Genomic DNA, 24,598 nt, shown 5'->3' on the forward strand with positions numbered 1-24,598 from the left:
CACACACACACACACACACACACACCCAGTGATAAAAGCTCAGGCGCACTTGGCGCTCCAGCGGTGGCCGCGTAAGGAACAGGAGCGCTCCTCTCCGGACCCGGGGCTCCATGCGGAGGGGCGGATCCAACAGGAGGACACCGGCATCTGCTGTCTGAGAGTCTCACTCAATCCCCAAGTATCTGTCTTGGACTTGACAGCCAGTCGTTTACAAATCACCTAATCCTTCATTAACAGCGTGCGTAACAGAGGAGGACCCCCGCCGTGCGTAAAAGAGGACCGTGCGTCTCCAAATGGGTTAGCGCAGTCACCAGCACCGACACCGGATGGTTCCGTCCTGTGGTGCCAACTTGGGGCTGTTGCAAACTTCCCAGCTCAGCCCGGTATGATCGTTTGCAACGTGAGCCTGAGCTGTGCGCACTGTCCCGGGGGAGGAGCCGGTGGCACCGCGGCCACCGGCACGGACGCGTACGAGGAGGTGTCCGGTTCTCTGCCTCCTCCGACCCTGAGCCCGAGGGGTCACCTGGTGGTGGCGGTGTGCCTGGGCTTCATTGGCACCTTCGGGTTCCTCAGTAACTTTCTGGTGATGGCGCTGTTCTGCCGGTACCGGGCTCTGCGCACACCCATGAACCTCCTGCTGGTGAGCATCTCCGCCAGTGACCTGCTGGTCAGCATGCTGGGAACCCCGTTCAGCTTCGCGGCCAGCACGCAGGGGCGGTGGCTGATCGGACGAGCGGGGTGCGTTTGGTACGGGTTCGTTAACGCGTGTTTAGGTAAGCAGTGTTTCATTTTGTTTGTCTATGACAGGTGTCACTCACAAAGCAACACACTAACATCACCTATTGATGAATTCATAATCTTCTGATAAGACAGTATCTGTGTGTGTTTGTGGACACAGATACCTATTGATTCTAAATGTTAAGGAAAGTGTCCCCCAAATGTCTTTTTTTTTTCCCAGTTGGACTATTCTGCACACCATGCAATTGTATCCAAAACGATATCAGAACCAAAAAAATGGGAATTTAAACATGAAATGAAGTATTTTAAGGCTAAACAGCAGCACGCTTCCTTCACATTTCAATATGTGACAGTAGAGTTTCTCTGCTATAACATGTGTTCTTGCTGTAGCTGCATGGAGGAGAATGGAGGAAATGAAATGCCTGCGGCAACTATGAGTATGATGAACAGTATGATTAAAATCCCCTAAACCAATTTCATTCTGCAGTTTATTTCAATTACAGTCCAATTAAGTTGTGAAAGTAATGTGCTGTTCAATGCTGATTATTGTCAGCTGTGCTAAGTTTGCTAACATAACTTCCTGCAGACATAAATAATCTGAAACCATAATCTCATAATTGACATTTTGTCCCAGAGCTAGTTTTACTTTTTTATGGAAGAGGATAGATGCAGAAGAGATGGACACAGAAAAGTCGAAAAACATGGAAAAAGCATTTCTATAAGTATTACATATTAATTCTGCTCTTGTTCGGCTCTTATCTTGATCCTTAGAGGTTGTGTCTGTTTTTAAAATTTGTGCATACCCGATTGTTGACAGAGCTCTTCACCGGTGCTGAGAATCAAACCTGTGACCTTTCAGTTTCGGGACAGTCGCCCTAATTACTGCCATGGCTTGATTAATGTCAACCCTCTGCCCAGAAACTAGGTTCCTAATTTTCTAGCCAGTGGAGCGAAGAAAACCACAAGAGAGATGATGGGGGTTGATCCTGCTATGTCTGTCAGCGGTTTTTCTCTTGGTAGCTCACTCAAGTGAACAATATATCTGTTAATATACTAAAAGTACAGACCTCTCTTCTCCTTTACTCACCTCCTCCTCACCTATCTGGGTTACTTTTACTGCTTTCTTGGTATTGTTACTCTTAAATCAGTCATTTTCTCTGTGGAGTCTGGACATGAAGCAAGGTGTTGTTACTTTTACAAACTGTTGTTTCTCTGTGAAGTCTGGAAGTGTAGTAGGGTATTGTTGCTCTTAAATCTCCTATTTTCTCTTCGGTGCACTGTGAGGTGCAGTACGCTGTTGTTGCTCTTAATTCAGTCTTGACTTGCAGTATGGTGCCTGTAAGTGTTGTTGGTGCTCTTAAATCAGTTATTTTCTCTGTGGAATCTGGACATGAAGCAAGGTGTTGTTGCTTAAATAAGTTGTTCTAGCTTTGAAGTCTGGACTTGGAGTACTCTGCCTTCTCTCCTCAGACCATTTTTGACATGGTCTTCTATCTCTTTCCCATCAAATAAAATGATTCCGACTCAATTCCTTAACAAGTCCACTGTCAGGGTCAACAGCTTCTTAATACAGTCCTGAATGCCTCAAGCACATATTTTGACACATATACTGACATCCGATCTGTAATGAGACATGCTGAATTTATATCTAATAAGCAGTTTTTCCTGAACTGACCCTTCACATAGTTTCTTACACTCAACCATCTGAGAAGCCGTTGTTGGATACTGTTTGGACAATGGCAGGCATTTTCAATACATACATGACAGGTGATTAGATGAACCATCTGTCAATCAAACTCTTGCCAAAGAAGAGCAAACACTTTCTGTTGAGAAAAGCTTTCAGTGCTGTTCTTTGCTATGATATACGGATTGGAACATCTACGCTATCCTCTTTAAGAGCTGTCATTGTTGTCTACTCTCTGTGGCGTCTTGCATACATATTTGCCATGCTTATGAAGAGGCTGTCAGATAAACAAGCAATAACCAATAACATTAAAGTTTGAATTCTGGACTGGGCTGATCATTGGCTATCTGGAGTGGAGAGATGCTCACCCTGACATTAAATATGTATGTGAGTAGTTTGGTCAGAACTGATCAGATTGTGGAAAAACAAGACGAAATGCAGACCATTTTGAAAATGCCCATAAACAACCTATACGTCTAATTGAATTCACATTGTACTCTGGCTGATGGAAAGACTTTAAGCAATGGTACAAATAGTGTACCTGTGTAATTGTAAGTCAAAAAGAAGTAATACAAATAATCAATCTATCAAGAGGAAAGTGACTGAAACAGAAAGTACAATTTTTCAATCTTTCACCATTTAGAAGTAGAGTAACTGAAAAAAATGCCTGAGGAGGAGATTTAGCTTCAGTGCAGTGCTTCTTTAGAATGCATATTTGGCTACAGTATCTTTGTGTGCATTAAGTGGCTCAAGAGGTAGAGCGGTAGGCCACTAACTTGCTCCTCAAGTCAGAATCTCGTATGTCCTTGGGCAAGATACTGAACCTGCAGAGTTCCCTAAGTTCAATTTAAGACTTTTAAAATACCTTTTTACATACTATATTGAACTCAATTTAATATGTGTTTCAGAAAACAAAAGTGTGAAGGCGGCTGCTAAAGGTTGTGGTTCGAAGAACGGCAGTGCCTGTCATGGCAGCAAGCTAAAATCTCACTAGGAGGCCATCAAGCTGAAGGAGGAGGCCTTTAGGTCTTGACTGGGATATGGGTCTCCAAAAATAGCAGACAGGTAGCAGTTGTAGGGCTGCTACTGTTGAGGTTCCAAACAAAAACCCAGGTGTAGGAGATGCTCAGGTAGACTATGGAGAAGGACTTTCAATTGACCTCATGGAAGTTCTGGCGAATGTTTACACAACTGTCTTGGTTCAGGCTGTGTTCAGCAGGGGAGGACAACTGTGGACTCTGTGGAGCAGGCAGAGTTTTAAGGCCCATCCATTACTTATTTTTACAAATAGTCAGCTGCTCAGCTGTGAAAACCAACTTATTCAGACATAAAGAGGATACTCACTGTTTCAGTCACACTTGGAATGAAATTATTTTGAAATACAAGGATGCATTGCTTCGTGTAGAGCTGAAACGGTTATATTAATCAGTGCATTTACAGAAGTATCATTGAGTTTCCTCTACTCCAATGTGACTCAAATTGCTTTTCTCTGTTACATCATTGCAGGGCGCTGAATCTCCCCCGACCAAACCAAAGATAATCAATGTGTTGATGTCACTGCTTTAGGGCATTTTTCACAATTAGCAGATTATTCAAATAAATAATCTGCACAATAAATAATTGATGAAAGTACTTGTCTGCTAGGTGAAATTATGTTCCCTATCATCCTGTCCCACTGTTCTTGCAAATACACTTTCTCTCTTGTTGTGCACAAATGAAAAAGTAAAAAATAAATTGGAAACCTGAAAGATCATCTTTCTCCAGGACTAATCTAACTAGGGGAATCAGGTTTCACCATTCGCCTACCTCCATTTATATGCATGAGTTTTAAGATATCAGATTACCTCTAAATGACAAGATTAATCTTGTAACTTGCAGTCAGTGCGTGTAAAACGCTATCTTCATGTGCTGGAGGTTTTGCTGAGTGTGCAGCAGCGCCTGGTGAGAAAAGGTCTGATTTGGCACAAGTGTTCAAGAAAGAAGCAAAGAGGGAGACAGAGGTGAGGAAGGGAGTAACAGAGGGAGGAAGAGGGTAATACAGATTGCGAGAGATTAGAAGAGAGAGAGAGACGGGACAAGTGGGAGACAATGAAAGATGATTAGCTCCCGTGCTGACTCAGGCGTAGGACATTGGGTCATTCATTTTACCATAAATCTATTTCGCACCACTCTGGAGCTGCGTGAGGAAGAATCAGGCCTCAGGTGAAAAACCTATTAAAATGCATGGCGGGAATCAAAGTGGGCCATGTTTTGAATCAAAGCCAACGTCAGGAACTGATATAAATTTGCCCCCGAATCCCAACCAAGCGCAGAGAAGAGAGAGTGTGCAATCATTACAGGAAATGAATGGAATAATGTTCACTGTTAAGAGAAGTTTCCCTGCAGCTGAGGTAGCAGAGATCGTTCACATTAATATAATTGAGGAACCTACGCTGGAAAGGCAGTTTTATTACTTTTAGGATTTATTTATCCATTATATCATAGTTCTTAACACACATTTTGTTTTCTCATGCATCTAATAATCTTGCTGGTGATTGATGAAGTTTTTTATGAGATAATCTGCAAGCTGGTTAAATGCAATTACACAATCAGACAAAAACAATGATTGTGATGTTGAGATCACATATCCTAATTGTAGCGATCACAAGACAATCATAACATTATCACAATCGACAAAGCTGATTAAGTTTACAAAAAGATGACACCATGATCAAAACAGTAAAGCCGCTCTAGTCAATGATTGTTATGTTCCAAATTGATCGAATTAATATGTTAAATGTGAAAGGTTTTGATCATAATAAAAAAAACACAGGGAGGTATCACAATTTTCTAAAAAACTATTTTTCTCATACTGTCTGTCTGAATAAACCTGTATGTATATCTAAAACGCTCCGTTTGAGTCTCTTTAAGAAACCCTCCTGAAAAAGCACAATCTGCTCTGATTGATATGTGTGGAAAAAAATATGCTGCACCTTTCCAAAGATAGTTTTCAAGCTTTGTGTGCGAGACAAATCTGAATGGCTTGTTGAATCCCATGTATTTATATCTTGACAGCCTACAAATAACTAACTGGGCTTTTTTTTTTTATTTGTCTTACTTCTGTTTATGGGTTGGAAGGCACTCCAGATAGCCAAATGTATGAGCACAAGCACTTAAATGTGTATTAATGATATAATCCCTTTAAAACTCTAAAATGTAGAATAGTTCTGAATTTAGGGGCCCCTAGTGGTGATAGCAAAAATACAGGTAATCAACAATCTATCCTACAAATGTATTCAACCAGAATATGCAATCATTGTATAATGATTAATAAGGACATTAATTGGCTAGTGTCTTATCAAACCAGAGAGCATCAGTAATGAACACAGAGGGCTCTTACTCCCTCTTCACCCACCTGCAAAAATACTCAAATATATTTACCCCCCCACACACACACACACACACACACACACACAAAATGTATTTTCAAGACTTTTGGGAACATTACATTGAGTCACATTCATTTCCTGGAGACTTATCTACACCCTAACTATAACCGCTACCAGCTTAAACCTACATTTAAACCAAGTCCTCACCCGTAAATGTAATGATTCACATTATGGGGACTTGTATTTTGTCCCTGTAAGGAAGGTGAGTCCCCACAATGTCACTGTGTAAATAGATGTATGTCCCCACAAGGTGGGTAAAACACACCGCACACACACAAAATCATTTCCATTTTCTCAAGATTCTGGCTCTTTGTTGTGTGTGTGTGTGTGTGTGTGTGTCAGCCAATATGAATAGTTCATTAGCCTACGCATAGAGGTGCAGTGATTACTGTTAATCAAAGTCTTTGTCCCTGGGAGACTCATTGCAGGAGAGGTGAAGTGGCCCTGGACCAGCACTTTAGCCTGCATGTGCTGATTAGCCCTGATTTAAGACTTCAGTCAGTTCAGCAACAATGTACTTATTGTAAGTCGCTTTGGATAAAAGCATCTGCCAAATGACTGTAATGTAATGTAATGTACTCCATTAGAACAAATTCATCAATTGGTTATTCACAGGTAGTTAAAGGCTGTTCAGCTCACTGTCTCCGCTCATACAAATCAATGTGTCTGTGTATATTTGTTTCAGTGTGAACAGTTTATAGCCGACGAGGATATACTAAGCAAGAGAGTCACTTAGCTCACAATTTAAATAATGTGTTGTAAAATAGACTGAGTATAGAAAATTAAAAGAAAAACTAATTTCATATTAAATGTGCTCTTTTTGGTTTCACATTTCATTACAGCTACAATGCTCTGTCGATTATATTGATAATCTATATATCATTTAAGTCATTTTTCAAGCAAAAATGCCAATTTTCTTTGTGGGTCCTGGGGAAATTCCCTGCTTTATCTTTCCTTACATAAAAGCAAATTGATTTGACTGTTGGAAACAGCTGACTTGTTTGTTTCGTGCTCTGCGTCTGCGTCTGCTAAATGACTGTAATGTAATGTAATGTAATGTAATGTAATGTGCTCCCTCAGCTGTGACACATGACATAATAGGGGCACATGTAATGACACGTAAACATAGAATTAAACACCAATACCCGATCCATCAATTTGAGTCAGTACCAGATCGATATCAGAATCGGATTGTTGTATCCCCAAATACGTCACAGTATTTTGTTATACACCTACTGACTTCTTTTCCTACACCTCCTCTTCCTCAGGCATCGTCTCCCTGATCTCCCTGGCCGTCCTGTCCTACGAGCGTTACTGCACCATGATGAAGCCCACCATAGCCGACGGCAGAGACTTCCGCCCAGCGCTGGTAGGGATCTGCTTCTCCTGGCTCTACTCTATGGCCTGGACTGTACCTCCGCTGCTGGGCTGGAGCAAATACGGGCCCGAGGGTCCCGGCACCACCTGCTCGGTGGACTGGAAGACCCAGACGCCAAACAACATCTCCTACATCGTCTGCCTGTTCACCTTCTGCCTGGTCCTGCCGTTCGGCGTCATCCTCTACTCCTACGGCAAGCTGCTGCAAGCCATCAGACAGGTGATTCTGCAAATGTGAACGAGAGAGTTTGTTCCAAATTATACCTTGTTTAAAGCGTAACACCATGTTATGGTTGTAAATCGCAGAGCGAGTGTCACAACCCAAGAAAAGCACTTCAAATGCACTGTGCACTCCCTTATCTGTGATCTTAGCTTATCCACAGTATCAAAAGGCCTCCAGCCAATCTGAATGTTCAATCAGGGGCCGTGAAGTTGACAAGAGAAATTTGGCAATTCATCATCAGATCTTAGCAATCTCCAATCAGGGTTGACATCTAAACAGAGTTGTCTATTAAAGCTGCCAACACTGATCCATTATTTCCTCGTCTGCTTTGCTCTGTTGCTGACGGCCGGATATGACACCGTGAGATTTTTCAGAAGTGTCTGAAGCCGGATGTTATTAAAACCTTGATGCCAGAACAGCAGGCACAAAAGAGGTTGATCCAATTTCTGGATGACAGACGTAATTTGTATACTGATATTGTTGCTTAACCGGTTAGGTGTTGTGTTTGCTCCTGACTTGTATTCCTGAAAGAACATTCTGTGCTTTCATAAGCTAAAACTTTAATGGAGGCACTTGCGTATTGCAACCACCAGGTGTGAGGGCTGAGAGTTTAGCAGATTCACGTTATACATATCAAGATGCAGTTTGTGTTTGAGTACACATGTTTGCTTAGCAATATTGTAATCTTTAGTTCAGGGTTGATCTCTCTCTTTCTATTTCTCCTTACCAGACTCATAAATTATTAAACCACCATAGAAGAAGAGGTGCCGTAACTAAAAGAGCACCTGTCAGATAGTGTGAACAGTGCAGAAAAAGGTGATGGAAATATGTAATTTATGTGTTTCATATATTAATTTGAAGAACATAAAGGTCTCCTTGTCTTTCCACACAAAGCTGATGGTTTGCCGCCATTTTTCTCTTTTCAGTGATGAAAGTAACATGGTTCATGTACATCAGGATTAATTTGCTTTGATGCATTTTGCTTTAATCGATAAACCAACTTTTCTGCAATATTTTGACATTTTTTGTATATGCAAATGTATAATTCACATTAAAACAGCATCCTGATATATTTGGATTTGTAACCGCTCCTTTTTCTGTACTTGCTGGCCTTTGACTGACATTTATTGGTATTTTTTTCCTCAATTTGAAATGCAACCCTTTCCTTTGTACTCCTGGTGACAGAGAGCTAACCAGGATAATGTCGTGGAGCATAGTGTTAGTTCAGGCAGAGTACTCACACATGAGCTAATTGGCATCAGCTGCTTCACTCAAGCTTCACCCTCAGTGGCTCATTTTGTTCTTTGTATCAGTTTTAAAATAAATGAATTGGAATATCCGAGGGCCAGAAATGAAATGTAACCGTACCTTTGCAAATATGCTCATGCAAACACGGTTTCCTTCCCCCGCCTCTTTCTTGCATGTTCAGCTTTTGTTGAATTTAAGTTCATGTGTTTGCTAAAGCGGATTTTCAGCAAAAAAAATGTTGCTGCTGGAACTCTTTAAGAACTTTAAGAGCAGGAACTTTTCCACCAAATGAAACTTTATAAAATGGTAAATTGCTTTTGGTATCTCTGACTGTGAGATGTTGCTTTTGAGTTTGGTGTTGCAGTGAAACAAAGCACCTTCTGCTGGGATAATTTCAAAAAGTCAAGTTAGAAGGCTGTGCATCACAGAGCTTTTGTCTTCAGGCTGGTGTTAATGACAAGATTACATGCTTTTGCCATAAGGGCCCCTCGGCTTTGGAATGACCTACCGGAGGAGTTAAGGCTTGCAGAATCAGTAATCTCTTTTAAATCACTTCTTAAAACACATTTTTATAGATTGGCTTTCATGTGATTTATGTGTCGTCGTTTTATTGGTTCATTTTCATTTGGTCTTGGTATTTTATCTTATATTTGTTTACTATATTTTACCATTATCACTTGACTTTATTTATTTCATTATTTTATTTATTTTTTATTTTTTATTTTATTCATTTTATTCATTTTATTTATTTTATTCATTTTATTTATTTTATTTATTTTATTTGTTTATTTGATTGTCACTGGTTATTTCATTTTGTTTCTTATGCACTGTCTTGCTGGCTGGTCTGTCAAAGCACTTTGTAAACCTTGTTTTTAAAAGGTGCTATATAAATAAAGTTATTATTATTATTATTATTATTATTATTATTATTATTACGGATGACTGTCGTGGTTAAATTTAGGCTGCAGACCATCGCACCCATTGTCAGCTAATCACTAGAGACAAAAACTCTTTTTTGGTTTTTTTCTGTGTGCATATGGTGTTTACCAGGGCTGCAGGAACCACATACACTAAGGCATTTTTTTATTTTTATCTTGTCTTTCTTTACTATGTCTCTTGTGTGCACTTTACTCTCTGCTGCTGTAAGCCTGCAAATTTCCCCGCTGCGGGACTAATAAAGGATTATCTTATCTTATCTTATCTTATATTGTTTCTTGTAATGTTGGGGTTTCAATGATCTGGGGAGGAGTTCAAATTCTACAGCATCATACAGTTATAGGCAGTGGGTTTTAAAAGTTGATCATGAACTCAATATCTTTAACTGTTAACTGTTTTAGGCACAAAAAAAAGAATGCGATAAAGGGTTTGAAAAAGCATGTTGGGAGATAAAAGTTGCATAAATGTATTTTAATGATGGCAATTTGACTCTCAAAACCTGGATGTGTGTCTCTGTGTTTGTGCTGGTAAGAATGTAAATGGTTGGAAGTGTTCATCTGCAAGTGTGGCTGCTTGCTTTTGCTGTCATCCTGATGATGAATTATTCTTTAATGTAATCGATTTGTCAGTCAGGTAGTGTAGTCACAGAGTGTTTCTAACAATTAGTCTTTGCCTCAGCGTTTGGCTGTGCGTCATATGTCTCTGCTTAACTTTGTGCGGGATGATTAAAAGTGTTTGTTCGCGGCAATGAACCACACTTTGTGCGTCTCTTGGAGCCCTGGTTGTTGATGTGTTGATGCTGTTTGCACAAGAATTTAATTTGCCACTCCATTTGCTAGTTCATGTCCCATGCCTCTGTAGGCCTCTACAATGCATTCAAGCACACTGACCTTCATTTGTTGTTGCTTTTTGGACTGTGGTCTTGTTTAAAGGGTATTTATATGAACTTATTTGAAATGGAAAGTAAAAAATGTTGGAGGGTAAATGGAAATATTACACAAATGGTTGTTGAAGTTATGGTTGTATGAACATTAAATGGTGCATTTCATGTATTCTCAAGATAAAAGCATTAACAAGCTGTGAAAACATAACACTATTAATTATTGTAATAGCAGCATCTCTCCATGGATGGCGAAGTCCATCACTGTTCCAACAACTATTGTCTGCTTTGATATACCATTTTATGCAGAGATTCATGGTCTTCAGAGGATGAATCATAATGACTGTGTCCTTGCCTGACTGTTTATGCAGCATCACCAGCAGGTTATAGTTTTCACTTATCCTGAGAAATATCTAAACATCTACAGGATTGATTGATACTAAATTTGGTACAGACATTCATGTTCCCAGAGGATGAATCCTAATGACTTTACTGATCCCCTGACTTTCCTCTACTTAGACACAAAAGTTAGGAAAAAATGTTATACAAAACAAAATGCTTTCATGTGAGTAATAACCTGGTGGAATTTCATTGTGACATCTATTTCCCTGATTCATATAAAATGTTCCTACTAATAATATTTTATTGAGATATTTAAGATAAGATAAGATAATCGTTTATTAGTCCCACAGCGGGGAAATTTGCAAGCTAATTCGAAGTTGGGGTGACGGAACAAAACATGAAGTGCAAAATATTAATCATGTTCAAATTACCTTGAGGGAATTTGTAAGAGACAGAGCCCTAAAAACATTAATGTTAGCCAACAAATGTGAAAATAAGAAGCACTTAAGCAGCAGGTTCAACCAGCAGTGGTGATGTGTGTTTAGGAACAGTTTTGTCTTTATGCACACCATGATTTCCCATCAGTGATCAAACCAGTCTGCTGATTTGAGCAATTTTTGCTCAGTGGGGATGAAATGTTCTCCTCCATTGCAGTCTAAATGTTACCTTTAGGCTGATGAGATGGCTGCGTTTCCTCATTTGGTGCAGTGGCAGATGAATTCACATCTGCTGGAAGTTGTCATTTAACACCTTAAGATTGGGAGGGGCTTAAGACAGAGAGAGAGAAAGCGACTCATCAGACTCGGTTGCTTTAGCTCATGATGCTTTCTGAACTAATTAGACTGAAGTAAACAGAGCCAGATGTAGTGAGAAGCACAGGTGGCAGATGTGTTGATGAATCCTCGTTGGCAGGTTTAAAAGTTTCAGTTAAAAAACGTTCTTTAAGTTTTGCTAAATACTTCCCTGATGCTTTATGGATTATAAGTTATTAATGAATTATTGAAATTAACTTTTGGATTGGCGGATATAAAAATGTTTCACTTGCTTTGTTTTGTTTTGTTGCAAAAACAAAAGTAAAAGTAGCCACAAACTCATAGCCAACTCTGCAGTTCCCCACAGCTGTATGGAGCATTTTACTATCATTCACTTCATTGTAATGCTTGTTTAATTTGTTTCACTGTGTTGTTTCCAGCAGGACACTGTTATTAGCAAAAAATAGATACCTGCCCGCACAAAGTGGCATATCTAGCAGAAGCATGTAGCTGCTAAAAAGACAGATAAAGGTGAGTAATGGACTCCAAATGTGTTTTTTTTAAACAACAAATGAACTGCTGAGCAAAATAAACAGATTAAATTATCGATCGTTTGCAGTTTTTATGCTAGTGCTTTGTGGGAAAGTTGAAGAAGCTGATTTTGTTGAACGATAAAGCCCAATTTTTGCATAGTTGTCGGCGAGCCTGAAGGCAGACAGATAACTGTCTTTATTGCACGTATTCGTTTTGCATTTGCCTCATCTTGCAGCAGGTAGCAGAGTCCACAACACAGAGAGCTGATTGTAATCTCAAATTCATAGCTGCTGGCGATTCACTGCAGGTTATTAAACTATCATCCTGATTACTGAGCTGATAAATGATTCACTTCACCAAGGCAAACATGTTGTCAGAATCCCAAAACAAGAATCGCGCAGATAACAGCTTCAGTTAATGAACTGATAACAATCCTAATCATTTTCACAGCTTTGTTATGATGTAATGATTTCATAATATAATGTTGTGTGAAGATCTTTGGTAGAGTTGTTGATTAACCGCAATAAAATACTATTTCACACAGACAAAAAAAAGCTCCAGGTGTTCAGGATCGTTGTTGTAATTTCTGCAGCCTGCATATATTGTTTGTATGTGTGAGAGTGTGTGTGTGTGTGTGTGTGTGTGTGTGTGTGTGTGTGTGTGTGTGTGTGTGTGTGTGTGTGTGTGTGTGTGTGTGTGTGTGTGTGTGTTTGGGTTTGAATGTGTGCTCTGTTGTGTTTGGGTTTGAATGTGTGCTCTGTTGTCTCTCAGCAGCCTTGGTATAAGGTAACCTGGGGTGAAGATAATCCCCTGCCAACACAGCATGCACATCTCAATTGCAGGACACAAACACACACACACACACACACACACACACACACACACACACACACACACACACACACACACACACACACACACACACACACACACACATTAAGCCATTCCCAGAGTTTTGCAGAAAGCGATTTAATCTTTTTTTTGTATGTTGAAACCTGAAACACTGCACAAGAGAAAGAAATTGAGGCGGGAGGCGAGTGTCTTCAGGCTTTCACCGTTTTCCTCTCAGTGTGAGCTTAATTTGTTTTTATATGGTATTCATAAGCATTTTATTGTCATCTCGAATAAATCTTACAGGACTTTTTTCAGTATTAATGCGCATTACGATGCAGTTGTGCACACATTTGCATATTTCTTTGTCGGACTTATATGATTTGTTTACCTTCTTCATATCATGGATTTTAGGCTAATAGCTCGTATTTGCAAGAATTTTTACATTGGATGTGCATCAGTGCTTTTAATACAGCAGCAACAGTTTCCTCTGCTTCATAATAACTTTTCTATAATGTTTAATCAAAACACAACTTAATGAACCACAGTAATGAACCTTTGGGAGGTACAAATCCCCAAAATAAATGTTTAATTCAATACATTGCAGAGGTTAAGTTAAAAAGGTCCCTGATTAAAAATATAGAAACCTTTCTAAAGTACCTTTTTCAGTTTACATAAATGTCAAAATGTATAATAATTTTGATACAATACAGAAGGCTTTTAAATTCAAGCCAACAACTGTTGATTTTTGCTGACTTAACGGACGACAGAACTTATCAGCTGTAGCCGGACAGTTTTTACAATTTATTGCTCACATTTTTAAACAATATGTTTCACTAGTACAAGATAAAAAGACCGCAAGGAGGAAGACTAACTGTTCAATTTGGTAAATGTAACACAGCTCCAGTCGGACAGCGAGTATGGCTGATGTTGTTGAGTGTAACATCCTCAAACCAAACAAAGAGCAGGACAAACTCTGCTAATGCCTGAACTCTGGCTCCCACAAACATGTTCCAATCATGAATTGGTCTTTTTTCTTGCGTAACCTCTCAACAAATGTACTTAATGATCTGCTCCTTGACTTCATAATAAATGTTAGTTCACCGCTGTAAGTAGTGAACTTGTTTGCAAGGCATGCTAACAGCAAACTCACAGTCCATACATTTCTTACAGTTTTGCTCTTGTGTTTTTGGTTTAAACCACATTTTTTCAAACCCCCTGAAAACTTGTTTCAAATATTACATTACATTACATTACATTACAGTCATTTAGCAGACGCTTTTATCCAAAGCGACTTACAGGAAGTGTATTCAACATAGGTATTCAAGAGAACTACTAGTCACCAGAAGTCATAAGTGCATCTCCTTTCTTAAACAAGCATCTAAAAGCATAAACCAGAGCAAAAGTATAGTGCAGAGGCAAATTACTACGAAAACAATAATTGCAACAGACTAATACGAATAGAATAAGTGCTACAAACTACTACGAATAGGATAAGTGCAATAACTAATACGAATACAATAAGTGCTATGAGGAAGGCTCAGGGTAGTACTTCTTGAAGAGATGAGTTTTCAGCCTGCGCCGAAAGATGGGCAGCGACTCTGCTGTCCTGACGTCAGTGGGGAGTTCATTCCACCACTGAGGGGCCAGGACAGAAAGAAGCTGTGACCGGGTGGATCGGACGCAGGGACCTCTGAGCGACGGGGCAACCAATCGCCCCGAGGCAGCAGAGCGAAGTGGTCGGGCGGGGGTGTAGGGCTTGACCAAGGCCTGGAGATAGGAAGGAGCTGTTCCTTTCACTGCCCTGTAGGCTAGCACCAGAGTCTGTAACTGGACGCGAGCTCTTACAGGGAACGGAGAAGGGAAGTTGTGTGGGAGAACTTGGGGCGATTGAACACCAGACGTGAAATATTGAGTAGGTCTATTTCTCCACAACAGTAAAACATGTTAGGTATTCATTATTTATAGTTTGATGCTCCATCAGGATGGTTCGGGTGAGGTTGATCGGATTGGATTGACAATCTCTAAAGTAACAACCTCACAATTGTCATCCTATTATGATTAAAATATTAATAAATCCTGAGGGCTGCACTGAAATAAATATAGGCTTTTACACAAGAAGAGAAAAGAAATACAAAGATCTCTTATGTGGAACAACCTTTACAGAAAATGTTGCAATCCTGAAGGAAAACGTAATATTGCCCTTAAGTCGCTTTGGATAAAAGCGTCTGCCAAATGACTGTAATGTAATGTAATGTAATGAAACCTTCGCTAATAAGAAGCTGAGCGAGAGCAAATGTTTTACTGTTTATCCTCTATGGCAACGTTGCCACATGTGCATGTGTTACAATTGGCGTTGTTCATCCCTGTGTTGCGTAATGACAATAAAATATCCTTGAATCATTGAATCGTTAAATGTGCATTTCTGAAAAAATGGCTGTTTCTTTAGCAACAAAAGTTGTTTTTTTCCATCTGGTTCTCTCTCAGGTCCGCGGTGGCCTCAGCAGTGTGTCTTTGCAAAAAAGAGAAAGACGGTTCATTGCTTTCACCGTCCTTAATCTAAAATAAAATAAAATGCTTTATCTAAAAAGGGAAAGAAAATTACATTTTGGAGGACATTTACTGCAAAGATTTGCACTTTGAATGGATATTGAAAACTTTCCTCCCTCTGCTTGGTCAATAGACCTTAAAATTCCTCGCTTCTGCACAGAAATGTATGGATTTGTCCTTCCCTTCAGTATGATGGACAGTCAGATTGTAGACTTTCCACCTATTCAGGTCTTACTCCCAAAGCACAGACTGCTTTTCTAATTTGTTCTTGTTTGAGACGACTCCACATCGAGACTTAATTAGAAATTCACCCTTGGAGCATTTGGCCAACCAAACAAACCTTTTTACTCTTGAAGGTCTTTTGTCTTGTGTCCTAAATCATAAGATACGTTTTGTAATGACAACTTAGTTCGTTTTTTTAAAGTAATAGCTTTTAGAAATGCATGTGTTCTTGCCAGAAGTTAGAGAGAGAGGAGCAATACTACTGTCATAAGGTAAATATGAAGCTTGAGACAGCAGGATGTGATTGCTTGGGTTTATATTTTAGCTCCTGGAAATGAAAACTTGAATAGATACAGTTCTGTTGTTGTTGTTGTTGTTGTAGGATCTCTCTGTCGATGCATTGAATGATGGATGGACTGTATGTGTCTCTGCTCTCCGTCAGGTGTTTGGTTATAACAAGCATCTGCCTCTAGCAGAAGGAGACATTGGCAATTTTTCCCTTTCTGGGAGTCTGATGCATTTTTTTGTACATTAGTTATACTGCAGTGTAAGACCAATAAATGATAACCTTTGGTGGGACCGTTTCATAACTGTTCAGGCTGGACTAGTTAGAGAGATCAAGATAACAAGGAGACCCAGCAGGGGGTATAGGTTGATGCGTGAAGGCTCCCTCTGGGTGTCATTATTTGACTGCATCACCTAAAGAGTGTCGCCTCTCTATCCAGCATGATTGAAGAGCCAGGGGAGGGGAGGCAGGGACTTCTGCCATCGACTTTATTGATAAGGCTTCATAGCGAGACTGAAGTTTTGAACAGTTGTAAGACAGTTTGTTGTAGATTCATGATAGACACTTCCTCCTGAAATCAGCAGGAGTTACACCTTACATATATCGTGGTTGTAGCCAAAGATATGGCAAACAGTTCAGGTGAAGGTGCAGATGAAAGAGAATTGAAAGAGAATTAACTTTCCTTTACATTTGGATTGTTTGCAGCAGGCTTTCTATTTGCTGCATCTTCAGGCAGTTCAACATTATAGACAGTAAGAACGGCATAATCCTATCACAGAGATTGAAGCCACTGTGGCTTTAAAATAAATGTTTTTAAAATATAGGCCACTTTGAGAAGAAAAAAAGTCATATTGTCATAATTTCTGGAAAAAGTATATAAAAAAAAGTTAATATAATGGGAAATTTCTTTATAGTTTTATGAGGAAAAGTACTCAAATTGAATGAATCAAGCCATAATATTCCATAAAAATGTATATGTTGACATAACAGGTTTATATTTTGGTCTTGAAAGTACTTCAAGATTGATCTAATTATCTATTGCAGATAAAAGTGAGAGCAGTCTGTAATCACGAATCCCAAAAACTGTGTCCCTAGCTCTGCATCATGTGTTCCAGCTGTAACATGTGTGCTGTGTTTTCTGCTTCTTGTGTTTTTGGTGACTGTATGTTCATAGTAGAGTTCATTAACTGGCCCCAGGTGCAGAACACACTGCCAGAGAACAAGTTTCTAAAGGTTAGACCCAGCAGCACCCTGAACATTCAGGCTAAACGAACTGGAGTTCAAGCTGTTGAAACTGTACCAATTAGGTTTTCTTTCCTCCTGCAGGTCCGCGGTGTGAGCTCAGTGGTGACCCGCCACAGGGAGCAGCGGGTGCTGCTGATGGTGGTCATGATGGTGGTGTGCTACCTGGTCTGCTGGCTGCCCTACGGAGTGGCTGCTCTGCTCTCAACCTTCGGCCCCCGTGACCTTTTGACCCCGGAGGCGAGCATCACGCCGTCGCTGCTGGCCAAGTTCTCCACCGTCATCAACCCTTTTATCTACATATTCATGAACAAACAGGTGAGTTCTCACTCTTTGTCTCTGTTCAGTCACTTTACTGCTGGTTTCTTTCAATCACATCTTTCTCTGTCTTCGCTCTCGGTCCGTCTGTGTGTCGTCTGACTGTTTACTTATTGTAAAACATTAGTCCAACATTAGTATAACGTGTGAACATAATCATATGTGGACTTTGAGACAATGGGCCCCTGGGCTCAGACACAGTTGATTTGTCTGTTTTTGTTTTGTGTCTCTTTGTAGTTGTTATGCATCTCTTTGGTTTTGTGCCTCTATGTATTGCTGTGTGTCACTTTGTAATTTTTTTTATTCTGCTTGTAGTTATTTTTTGTCCTTGGTTGTTTGGCCCCCTTCTGGGGTCAATTTAAGTTGTTTCGTGTCTCTTTGTAATTATTTTGCTTCCGTTAGTTGTTTTGTGTTTCTCTCTTTGTGGTTGTTTTGTGTCTCTTTGTAGTTTTTTGTTTCTATGTTAGTTTTTTTGTGTCTCTTTGTGGTCTTTTGTGTCTCCTTTTTGTTGTTTTGTGTCTCTTTGTGGTCTTTTGTGTCTCTTTGTAATTGCTTTGTGTGACTTTGCAATGTTTTGGTCTTTTTGTAGTCATTTTTTGTCTGGTTGTTTAGCCCTTCTGTGTCTCTTTGTGGTCATTTTGAGTCTCTATGAAGTTGCTTTGTGTATCTTTATCGTTGTTTTGTCCGTTTTCATAGTTGTTGCAAGTCTTTTTGAACCAAACTAAACTAACTAGAACCAAACTAAACTAATGTAGATCAGAGCAGGTCACATTTAATGATCTCCTCTCTACTTTATTTAGGCAAAGAATCAGACACCCAGTGAAGTTCTATTAGATTCACAGCCAGGAGAAGTAAATGTAGGTGCAAGCAGACCTCCACAGTCCGTCTGCTGGCGCCTCATTTACACCTTCGGACTGAAAACAGACTCCAGCTTTGCACACATAATGCAAAGACACAGATGAAAGACAGAGATGAGACATTATTATCATGGTATCGAAACCATGACAGCATCAACACCCCCCCTCCCTCTGTGAGGTTGACACCACTGACATTCAGTTGCACAAGACAGAGGAAAAAATGAAAGAGGAAAGAGGAGGTAATCTGTGTGAGGCCACCAGCCGTCCTAATTGACAGCAGAGCAAACTCCAAGGAGCTTTGGGCGGCATTTCACCTTCAATAAATCATTACCATAGTCATTAGAAGATTAGCTTAATTAATAACAGCAAACAAATAGGAGCATCACAGAGCAGACAGCTAATGCATTACTCCACACTGCTTCAGACATTTTGACAAGCTTATCCCTCTGCGCATGATAATAATAATAATGATGATAAACAAAACCGTATAACAATGCAGAGTTCTCTGAGTCCTGAGAATATTTATTCGTAGTTCTCGTGAAGTTTGACGTTTTCTTTCTGGTACCACATCATCTTACTGCCAATTCATCAAAAAGAATCTAAAAAGAAAGAAACGTACATTGATAAAAAACGGTGATTGATTAAAGATGAAGGGAAGAAAAATAAGTAGTGATTAATGTTTGAAGGAAAAAGGAGAAGAAAGTGAGTAAGGGGAAGTCAAACGAAAGAGTCAAAGAAAGCAAGCAAGCAAAGAGAACGAGGGAGGAAAAAGTGATGGAAGTAGAAAGAAGGAGCAAAAAAAAGAAAGCGATGGAAAAAAAGAATTAGAAAGTTGAAGGTAAGATGAGGGATGATGCGAAGTAAGGGAGAAGAAAAAGAAAAATCATAGAAGGAAGGGGGAAAGAAAGAAAAAAAGGAAAGAAAAAGGAAAGGGAGGATGAGATAGGAAGACAGGAAGGAAGGAGGAAAGAACAAGAAGGGTTAAGAAAGAAACAAGGAGAAAAGAAGAATGACAGGAACAAAAAATGAAAGAAAGAGAAAGGAGGGAGGGAGGAAAAAATTAAACAGAATGGAATTAGGAAAGATAAAAGGAGAGGAGGTAAGAAAAAAAATGAACAAAGAATGAAAGAAATAAGAGATAGAAGAAAGGAGGAAAGATAAAAAGAATGTAAAGAAAGAAAAAGGAAGGAAAATGGGGAAAGAGGAAGAAAGAAAGTAATGAGAAGTTGGAAAGTAAGAATGAAGCAGTGATGAAAGTCAGAAAGACATCAACAATAAAGAGTAGGAAAAGGAAAAAGAGGGAAAAATTAAAAAGAAGTTAAAAAAAATATATAGAAAATGGCTGTTAAAGTAGCAATGAATGAATAAAAGAAAACAGACGTGAGGATGAAAAACAGGTAGAGAAAGACAACGGCGACGAGATCGAAAAGGAAGAAAGTTATTTTTAATCTCCAAAAGGTAACGTAGCTTTGATTTTGATCAGCGTGCGATGTTACGATCAGGGAACGACGGCGACCTTTCCTTATTCTCACTCCGACTCTTTTATCTGTCTGCGTCTCTTTTTATCAATCCGTCTCCTCTGTTGGACTGCCTGTCTCTTTGTCACTTTTGAGCTTCCGAGACATTTAACTTTCTATTGATGATGACAGACGGGAAGTTTTTCCGCTGCATGTGTGTGTGTGTGTGTGTGTGTGTGTGATGATTAAGCTGCTAACTGAACTTTCAAGGCCACAGATAAAACGAACAGGAGGCCGCACTGTGTGGCACTTTCAGTCTTCAGTTCCTCCCAGCCCATACCTATGGCAGCAGTGTGTTGAGGCGAGTTGAAGACTTCAAGCGCTGCACAGATTCATGCACCCCCACCTCAGCTGCCATCACGGGAATTACACCTTCACTGCCACGAAGGCGCCGTTGCTGTTATCTTTCTGTGGATACATTTTCAACTTTAAAGCGGTCATGTTAACTTTTTTATATTTTATCGAAGTACTTCTTAATGTATCATGACATTTCAAAGGGAAATATTGTACTTTTATTTATTAGTTCTACTTTTATCTGATGGATTTAACAAACAAAATAAGTGATCAATTTATTAAATATGATATTATAGATGCTTAAGATAAAACTGTCCAACAGTATACAAAGTAGCAACATTAAAATACTGCTTATGTGGTAAAGCACAAGTAATAATAATCAAATAATATGATGAATGATAATAATATAACTTTCTGGAAAAAGAGCCTGGGATGTTCAGAAGGAGGTCTTAAAGACCAGATCCAATCCTTCTGTTCTGACCTTTCACAATAAAAGCCCTAGACTTATTAGGGTATTTCACACTATCTTGTTGTTTATTAATCACGCCCCTTTAGATGGAATTTGTCTGTTCTGATACACCTTGCGTTGTTTATTTCAGCCACTATCGGGGTGGAGAAGGTGTTGACTTCCCTTGATACCTCTGCTCCTTTTATTCTTAATTTATTGGGCTTTCTGGCGTGTGACTGGCAGCTTGGCATGGAAGCTTTTGTCTAGTAAAAAATAGTAAAAGAAAATGCTTCCTTTATTACATCACATATTTTCAGTTAGCAAACTTTAACCCGAACCAATAGCTTTTTTTTGGAACATTTTCTCTTTTCTCCTCCTTTTTTTGTGTTTCCTGCCAGATTAAAATGTAAACAAGCATTTGACAAATGTGGCAAATATCACCAGGCTGCTTTTTGGACTTTGAAAGAGTTACTGATGGACAATTTGTGTTGTTATGATGTCACGTTGTTCCTTGACTCTTCTATTTTTACATTATTTTTTCATCACAGACATCCCTGTCTCCTGTTAGCTCCCCATTCCCTCTTCACACATCTAATATTTTTGTTTCCACTGGAGTTTAAAAAACCAACAGCTTTTTTTTACCACCACAGCACAGCTCTCAAGTAAATTAATACATGAGGATTTGAGACACTAGAAGATTTAAAAGCGAAAGCTGCTTAATCTCCTCGGGGTAACATAAATTAATTGGCTAATACATGATGAATTGTCAGCCAACTGCCGAAGTATCTCAGTTAAAAAGCAGCACAAACTGGCCTCATTTGTCACATCAGTCTCTGTCTGGAAACATGCTGGAGGAAACACTCTGATGATGTAATGAGATGCACGGAAGTGTCTCATGTTCAAGCAGCACGCCCGTTTGATCCGCGGAGCCCTGGAGAAATGTAGTAGACTTAAAGTATACGTGTGGAACCAGAGAGTATACTAAGTACACTACGTTTATCCAGGGGAGCACGCTGTCTGCTGGGCTCCAAACATGGAGGAGGGAAGAAGGAAGACAGTGGAACCGAACTATTCGTACATATCATGATCATTTATGTAATACGGAATATATGTTACCCTTCTACTGCTATTACTATCACTACAAGACTACAAGCATTAAGACGAGACAGCACAGCAAAACAACGGTTTTCATGCACTGTTCACTTTTTTTGGCTTTTTACATATTATACGTAACATTTAGGTGTTTTTTTTACAACTTTGTCTATTTGCGCATTAAATTTATCCTAAATTCACCAAAAGTTACCATTAGATAATGCCCAATTTGCATATTTAAACATACTATATCAAAAAATATCAATCAACTGGGAAAGTTTCATGGTGATATCTTTTAGTTAAATGTTGTAGTGTCTGAAAAATTCACAATAGATACCTTCAAAGGCCGTTTTTCTCAAAGAGAGTTTTTTCTGACTCTGACCCAGTAACTCCACTTCAGTAGCGATGACATACAGCAAACTTTCCACTTTCATTCAAATCTATGTTCTGTCGGTTTTTACGGAGGGCTTTGTTCATATATCATTCATAGCCTAACTTATACAACATTTTATTCCTAAAAACATGGCGGAAATTGATTTTCTTTCTATTACTGCAATTTATTGAGAGCTATTCAATATTCCCTCTGTAATAACCTTTGACTCTAATATGTCAACAGAAAGAAAAACTATTTTTTTTACCTGAATTTTCAAATTGCTGTTTTTGAAATGTATACAAATTGGGCTATATGTTATATAAAAGCTAACTTTTTGCTACTATCAGCTAATACTACAACTATGACTGTTACTTATTTGAGTTCTTCTACTTCTATCACAAACATTAATACTAGTGCTGCACAGCAACTACCACCACTGTATGTACTTCTACCACTACCATTTATTTTATTGCTGTTATCCCTTATACTTCGGCTTATGCTACAAATACCATGACTGAACGACTAAAACTAAGCGTACTTCTTTTGATACTTGTATCATGTTGTGATATTTCATTATTGTCACTTAAGAAGCTTTTATCACAATGTTAAATCATCCCTCTGCGTCTCTGAGTTATTATCTGCTTCTTATTTATTCATAATTTGACTGGCAACTGTTTGACGACGTGTCCATCAACCAATGAGCATCTTTGCATTGCAATATGTTTGAACCACTCTACCTTGTTTTACTGCTTCACCCTTCCATCCTAACCAGGGTCATCAATTTGTTGCTATTTATATCATTCTACTTTTTTTTTACATTTATTGAATTTACTGGTAAAGTCTCCTTTTTTTTAAATGAAAAGCTTTTTGCATTCATGTTGAGGCATTGTGACTTTCCTGGCTTTTACAACCAGGTGTCCTCTATTGATCGTAGTAGCTAATAATACAAATGTATACAACTGATACTTGTACCACACTCTTAATAATGCCAGTACTCCTGTTTGTGTGTAGTTCTACAGGTGTTTCAGGGCGCTCCTTAGCTGCTCCGTACCTGAGCGAGGCTCCACCTTAAAGACATTTTCACGGCCGACCAAGACGCTCCGCACCGTCCGCCACGACAAAGAGTACCACGTGTCCGCCCCTGCCCCCTCCTCCGCCTTGCCTACGCCCGACTCCATCCACAGGTCCTCGCAGGGAGCCAATCACGTGTCTCCGTCCCCTTCGCCATCTCTATCGAATCGACGCTCTGCTGCTTCACAAACCGCTGCTGCTGCTGCTGCTGCTGCTAACACCCCAAAACCAAAACTGATTCTGGTGGCTCACTACAGGGAATGAAAACAGAGGAAAGACAACAACAACATGGAGCTGAAGGTTGACAGGAAGTAAAGTGACGAGCAGGACGCAGGTCTCCAATTAACAAAGAAATCCTCTCATAGAAATGTCGGCGCCGCAGTTGGACTCTTAAATACTAGCCGGGACGTTTTAATCCTAAAACATTCCGGGTCATCATTGCTCGGTGAAGTCGACAAACTAGGATAAACAAAAAATGCCAGTCACATCCTGTTTACCAGAGGCACTGTATAGGAGAATAGGGCTAAACGTAGTGCTTCATCCTCAGATAACATAACATAAAATCCACAGAAATAGTTCATGCTTTTGCAGCAGTTTGCTTGTGTTGATGAAGTTCCTTTGTTACCTAACTTAAATAATGTTCTGTCTTAATCTGAGAAACCATTCAGGAACAATTTGGAGAAGCACGGCGTTCTTTGGTGGAGAATTCATATTTCTTTGGGTGTTTTTCTTTTTCTCTGTAAAATGGGGGCAATGAGATATTTTGTCGGCTCAAGCGTGGAGCTACTGTTAGCAGGATTATTCTTTCCTTTTTTCGGCGGTAATTCGGTCGAAGAACAGGGTAACATTCTGTTTCCTGACCCCATTTCCATGCCTGATATTTAAGGATTTGATACAGAGTATTACAATTTTGTTGAACAATTTTATGTTATTTAGAACCGAGAGGGGTTTTATTATGCCTTGTCGTCGATGCTGGGACTGTTCTGAAAGCCATTAAAAAGGGACTTTTCACCATGTTTATGAGGGACATGTAAAGAGATTTCATTGTTTCGCATTACCTTGATGTTTCTCAATCTGCTGTTTCTCCTTGTTTAGTGGAAACGTGATTTTGTGTCGTCTCCAAATGTATTTTCATTTGCTTATGTTACATAAATGAAATCATGTCACAAACAGATTATTGTCTCTATCTTTTTTCTTTTTACTTCACGAAAGGTTTGTCTTACTGTGTGTGTGTGTGTGAGTGTGTGTCCTCCTTCAGAAGCCGGAGCTCAGTGTCATTTTCTCTATTGCTCTTTTTCCCCCACATGTTGATTAATCCATGAATTATTAACAGGGGCATTAATTACAGGGAGGGA

General features: G+C 39.4%; 1 protein-coding gene across 1 annotated transcript; it reads left to right on the top strand.

Moving 5' to 3' along the window:
* The first annotated feature begins 385 nt into the window (after positions 1–385).
* On the top strand, positions 386–23,507 carry tmtopsb (teleost multiple tissue opsin b). Its single transcript, XM_054623185.1, has 4 exons — positions 386–773; positions 7,119–7,447; positions 17,358–17,591; positions 23,184–23,507. Exons 1-4 carry the CDS (start codon positions 386–388, stop codon positions 23,505–23,507), a joined length of 1,275 nt encoding a protein of 424 aa, XP_054479160.1.
* The last annotated feature ends 1,091 nt before the right edge of the window (positions 23,508–24,598 follow it).

This window comes from Anoplopoma fimbria, chromosome 21, assembly GCF_027596085.1.
Source record: "Anoplopoma fimbria isolate UVic2021 breed Golden Eagle Sablefish chromosome 21, Afim_UVic_2022, whole genome shotgun sequence".
Classification (NCBI taxonomy): domain Eukaryota; kingdom Metazoa; phylum Chordata; class Actinopteri; order Perciformes; family Anoplopomatidae; genus Anoplopoma; species Anoplopoma fimbria.

What these genes read in the sequence shown, in the direction of transcription:
- tmtopsb (XM_054623185.1), top strand. Translation starts at nt 386, where the DNA reads ATGATCGTTTGCAACGTGAGCCTGAGCTGTGCGCACTGTCCCGGGGGA. An exon ending in TGCTGCAAGCCATCAGACAG is followed by an intron (nt 7,448 to 17,357) that starts GTGATTCTGCAA and finishes TTCCTCCTGCAG; the next exon opens with GTCCGCGGTGTGAGCTCAGT. An exon ending in ACATATTCATGAACAAACAG is followed by an intron (nt 17,592 to 23,183) that starts GTGAGTTCTCAC and finishes GTTTGTGTGTAG; the next exon opens with TTCTACAGGTGTTTCAGGGC.